At 33.8% G+C, this 6,079-nt stretch overlaps 1 protein-coding gene across 1 annotated transcript; it reads right to left on the bottom strand.

Annotated features, from left to right (window-relative positions):
- Positions 1-940: 940 nt before the first annotated feature.
- Positions 941-3,196, bottom strand: LOC109612283 (uncharacterized). The gene is made up of 2 exons (XM_020036232.2): positions 1,097-3,196; positions 941-1,011 (listed from the first exon to the last, which is right to left on the bottom strand). Exon 1 carries the CDS (start codon positions 2,867-2,869, stop codon positions 1,106-1,108), a length of 1,764 nt encoding a protein of 587 aa, XP_019891791.2. The 5' UTR covers positions 2,870-3,196; the 3' UTR covers positions 941-1,011; positions 1,097-1,105.
- Between the last annotated feature and the right edge of the window lie 2,883 nt (positions 3,197-6,079).

The following is a 6,079-nucleotide window of genomic DNA, read 5'->3' as shown; positions in this document are numbered from 1 at the left end:
TACCAGGATATCAATTTTGTGGACCTGGAACAAAGCTAGAAAAACGTATGCAAAGAGGAGATCAAGGTATTAATCCATTAGATACAGCGTGTAGAGCACACGATATTGCCTATTCCAAAAATAAAGATATTGAACAACGTCACATTGCTGATCGTGAACTAACTGAACGGGTTTGGGAGCGAGTAAAATCGAAAAATAGTAACATTGGAGAAAAAATTAGCGTATATCTTGTAACTAACATAATGAAGGCTACGACAAAGCTAGGGATGGGTTATAAAAACCCCAAACAAATATTGGGTCAACAACTTTTTAAAAGCGCTTTAAAAAAAGCTACGAGTTCCCTTAAAAGCAAAAACCCAACTGATATTGATGAAGCCAAAAAAATAGCCAGATATGAAATACAAAAGACGTTTCGAGGAAAAAAATCAAAGGTCGCTATACCGCGAGTAATAAGCGTTCCCAAAAGAGGTGGATTTCTTCCTCTCATTCCCATTCTAACTGGATTAGGAGCATTGGGAGGCTTAGCATCGGGTAGTTCACCAATGCCGTTTTAAATGCAAAAAAAGCCAAAGAAGAGTTGGATGGACAAACCAGACATAACAAAACAATAGAAGCTATAGCTATGGGTAAAGGTCTCTATCTCAAACCATATAAAAAGGGCTATGGAATTTATGTTGATGAAATTAACCCTCGAATACTATCGTCTATTTCACTTACGTCTGTACTATAGATGGGTGGTTTCCACCTATACAACGTTAGTATTTGGTTTTCTCAAATGACAAGCGAAACTTATATAATAATTGATTTGGTTTTAAGAATGAATACCCAACTACTGAAAAACTGCAAAATTCTATGTTTAATTCACTTATTTTGTTTTATTTAATGATTTTGTTAGGAATATAACAATTAGAGAAAAAAAAAAAAATAAAATATTAAAAATGCACTTTGCAAAATCAGCTTCAACTTCTTGAGTTTTTGCATTATGATCCTTTTACGAACTAATTTGGAAAGCTGAGAATATATAAAAGAAAAAGTTATTTAATAATTTTTTTGGCATAAAGTAAATTTTTTTCTTAAACGTGATCTAAATACTTACAAATTTAAGTTACTCATTACAGCATGTAAACATATCGTCATAGATTAAGTTCGTATCTTGCAAAGCTGGTCCATAGCAGTACGTACAAAGAGGGTTGGTGTGACTTTTGCAAATAAAAATTTCACATTTGCAGCATGTCGTCTTAGTTTTTCGATCCTTTGCATTACCGCATACCTGGCAGCGGGATTGTTTAAGTCTTATGGCTGGTGGTGATATGTTCTGCTGTTCGTCAATGTTAGCACAGAACTTCTTCGCAAATTTTTGACAGCTTAATTTTAGGTTATTTGATAATGTGCTAATTTTGCTACGCTTTTCTATCTGTGGCGCAATGAGACTGAATGCAAGATCTTTTATAAAAAGTGATCGCTTTTTATATTTCAGTGGTGGATTTTTAGTGCATAATAAAACTATACGTGCATTTATGGCAGCCAAGTTCATAAGCGAATAGAATACCAACAAAGGCCAGCGATTTGAAGTTCTGGCAACATTATATGTAGCACATAACTGGTCAGTCGTATCGACTCCACCTTTAGTTTTATTGTAAAATTCAACAATCTCTGGTAAACACTTTGGACCATCCAGTATTTTTCCATCTCTATGAAATGTAGAGAGCAACAAAACACACTTATTCCGTTTTGGAATGTACGATAAGATCGTAGATTTTTTTCTAAATCCAAAAATTGTTGATTTAACTTCCCGATTTTTGGGTTGAGAAAATGAGGGGGGTAAAACACGCTTATTCTTTCGTATGGTTCCAACAAGCGTAGTTTTTTTTTCCAACAAATATTCTGCTAGACTGTAAGACTTAAACCAATTGTCAGTCGTTATATTTCGACCCGAGTTTTGGAGATGTTGGATTATTCGTCTTACTACTGCCTCTGCCTTATTTGATAAATTATATGGACCCAGTGGTTGTTGGCCGCAATAGATTTCCAATTTAGATGTGTAATATGTTGTTGAATCCACCGCGGAAAATATTTTTATACCATACTTAGCTGGCTTATTAGGAATGTATTGTCTAAAACTGCAGCGTCCACGAAAGCCTTCCAATTTTTCATCAACCGTTATATAACTACCGCATGAAAAATTTTTTTCACAATTCTGATTGAACATTTCAAATATTTCTCGTATTGGGGCTAGTTTATCTAATTTTCGACGCTCCATACGGGTGTTAACATCGTCGAAACGAATGCATCGCATTAGAAATAAGAATCGATTGAATGACATGGTGGCTATAAATATTTCTAACCCAGTACCATCTGACGCCCATAAATCTCTTACGTTTACATGTGAAGACTTGTGTAGACCACCGATATACAACAATCCAAATAAAGCATTTATTTCATCTCTACGTGTTAAACGTGCATTTTTCAAATCTTTGTATTTTACTTGCACCTTCAAGATGTAAATGTTTGTTTTTTCCACAACAAGGTCCACAAAATTAAAAAAAATTGCCCAACTTTCAAACGGGGTAGTTACGTTTTGTGACGTAGCTGTTACTTTTGGAGCATTTGTGAAAATATTTTCAGCCGTTGCTCGCGTTTTTGGAAATGGAACATTTTGCCAAATACTTCCATCTTTCCCAATGTATTGCACTACATCATTATCTTCATTTTTATCAAATTCTTGCTCAGAACCAGAGTCATGATTGCTCATAATTTCCTCATCACTGCTTTCACCACTGCTTTCGCCACCAATATTTTCTTCTTGATCCATGTCAACATCTGATAAAAGCGCCATCAGTCGCTCTTGATTTATTTCGTAGGCACACATTCTTAGTCAAAACTGCACTGAAAAAAGAATTCTTAACCACACTCGGCGTAACGGTTCACTAATTTGTAATCTTCTTTTAACACAGAAAAACATGAGTTGTTATGCAAAAGTGACAGCATTTCTTTCAGTATTTTTTGGGAGAGGGGTGAGCGTAAAGTGTCTTACGCTCTTTACTGTATAACTATTTGCATGGTAGATCTAACAGGTAACCGTATCGTCGAATTGCTACAACAAAGCAACTTTTGTGGTACCCTCAAATGTCAAAATTGGCATCTAAGGCGAAAAACATAGATTCGCCATGACATTTAAAGGTTGCGGCAAATTTGTTTCCACCAATCAGAAACGAGGTGTTTGTTTACATTTTATTTTGTGTGCTCTCGTCGTAAACGAACGTCGCAATAAAAGTTTTTATTGTAAAACAAATAAAAGTAAAATAAGCATTAATTGTAGTATTGCGATATTTTTTAAACAAAGAAACTTATAATGACTATATTTAACTGGTTTAAACCGAAAGTTTTCCGGAACTGCAAATGGAAAGAGTCGAATTCATGCACTACTTCCCGTGATGTGCTTTGGGAATCTTAGATGTTGAGGCTAACTTAATTCTTAAAGCTGCACTCCATTCTAACCTCCTTCCTTCATTTTCTTTTAATTTGTTTACTGGTTTCACTCTAAACTTGCTCTTAAATTATTTGAAATATTATAAAAAGGTACTTTAAGGAAAACAACATAAACAAATTTGTTGTTGCATTCATTTAGGGCGAGTTCTTCATTACAACAATTTGTTTTGACATTTAGTGGTGCCGTCAGCTGGGCTGATGCGATTACCTAGTACATCTACCTTGACTATTTTATTCATTATCTGCCACTGCCGTACCTTTTGTGTACCAATTCCAAAGAAAATATAATACTATTTTATACTGATATATTTCAATACTGATAACTATCGTGGGTGTAAAACACCCACAATTTTTGATCACCATTACTATCGAGGGTGTAAACCACCCAAGGCTTTCAAAAAACCTGCTTTATGTAAAAATTACCATACTTGTAGCTGTAAATAATGCTTTTTTATATCAATAACTATTTAAATGAGGATTACATTATAATTTAGTTAGGATTTTCATGAAAAATTATAAACTTCTCTAAGAAATTCAGCTTTATGGGTGGATTCCACCCAGGCGATAGTCCTTGAGGGTTAAAAGTCCAAAAAACTAATTAAGCAGCTACCCAAAGGTGCTCTAACCGATGCAAATATTATTTTTTTTTTTTTTTTTTTGGGAAAAAATATATACCTCACTTTAGAGGTGTTTATACGCGTGATAATTTACCTAAGAAACCACATCGAATTGAATGTGGTATCATAAATTTGGGTGTTAGCAGTGGACCTGGTACGCATTGGGTGGCATATAATAAAATCAATAATAATGTCGACCATTACGACAGTTTCGGTAATCTTCAACCCCCGGTAGAAGTTTTACGTTATTTGGGACCAGCTATTACATACAATTATAAAAGAGATCAACGATTTCATACATACAATTGTGGACATCTTTGTTTCCTAAGAAGATGATTGAAATCAATAGATCGGATATTGCACTGGTTGATTTTCAGCATTGCCATGGACACCACAAGAGTATTTTTGTGAAGGAACTAAAATTTATGTGTGGTGCTTCTGTTGTTCCAGATTATTTTTTGTTTCGTCCACCTTTTAATATAAAAGAACTTACTGGGGAAGCATGCAGAACAAATGCCTACACCAAGACATATGTGAATGATGTCGAGAAAGCTCTTACACCATTGAACAACTATCAATATATTTTTTGTCGTTGGACAAGAAAAGAATATCTTCTGAAAGAAATATATTCATTCTACCATTATAAATTTTGAAAATAATATGAAACTTCGAGCTTGCCAAAATTATTTTACAAACTGTTCTATACATTTGGACACTAGATTTAAGTGTTCCGTAAATAATATATTTAAGATATTTGTATTCATTGAACAAAACTGGAAAGAACTTGGCTACATACTACACGAGGAAATTAATAAAGTTAATAAATAAAAACTGTATTATTTTCATAAAACTTTATTTAAAGCATTAAAGATAATAAAAGTGAACAATAATAAGAAAATGGGTGAACATTTACTCGCTCCGCGACCACAAACGTCTACACCAATTTCAGAAGGCATACAATTCCAATTTTTTGAAACAGTTGGGACATTAGTTGTTTCACGCCCTTCCAGCAATGGGCAACGATATGTCAACCTTGAATGCTCAGTAACAGGACAATCAGTTTGATCCCAACTATGAATGTTTACTTTACAAAAATAACAGCTGGTAATATCTCCTACTCAAGTATATACTGCAGCCATTGTCTTGGGATCTGGATAATTTAAAGGCCAGCGAGCAAAGGTTTTTAAGCGTTCGTCTTCCTTATTAAGAAGAGACATCTTCCTTTCTGAAGCTTCACTAATAAACTGAAATATCTCTCTGTACACATTTAAATGAAAACAGCTTGCATTTTTTAGTTTCAAACAAAATATTTATTTACTTTTCAGTTTATGTTAAATATGGTTGATAAAAATAATCTGGTTGATCCAAATGTTTTAATTCTAGTTTGTAAAGACTCTCTGCACTTCCATCTTTCAACACAGTTTTCGCCACAGAATAACCCCCACCAGCTATTTCTTTTAGGTACTCATCCGCCAGAGAGAGGAATCTTGACGGCAAATAAAGGATAGCATCACTAATTTTCAGCACAATTCTTTCCCCATATTTTGTATTTGTTCTAAAGGCGCCATGGATGTTGTATTCATTGTTATCCTCCATTTCTTTCAAAGTTATTATTTTTTTATAACTGAAAGAATTGAATAAATTTATTAAATCTGCGTTCGCCATAATATCACTTTCAATGTTTAATTTTATACTGTGAGCCTTACTTAAATTGTCTTCTATATATACGAATATTTAACGCGAATTTCACAATATTACAGAGTTACTAGAGTTTTTAATTTTGAGCATAATTAAGCATGTTCTCATTCATGCTCCAATCTATCGTTGACACAGAATTTGTCATGAAACTCTGCAACAACGCAAATTCTCATATTCATTTCTTGGTGTTTCCTTCAAAGTTCTATTAAAACGCTCAACAATTGAGGCCTTCAATGCACTATATGTGTAGTAGTGGTTTGTGGAATATTTCTGCA

Source organism: Musca domestica, unplaced genomic scaffold (genome assembly GCF_030504385.1).
Source record: "Musca domestica strain aabys unplaced genomic scaffold, Musca_domestica.polishedcontigs.V.1.1 28, whole genome shotgun sequence".
Taxonomy (NCBI): domain Eukaryota; kingdom Metazoa; phylum Arthropoda; class Insecta; order Diptera; family Muscidae; genus Musca; species Musca domestica.
Note: the sequence above shows the minus strand (reverse complement) of the source record. Positions and strands in the feature narration are given on the sequence as shown.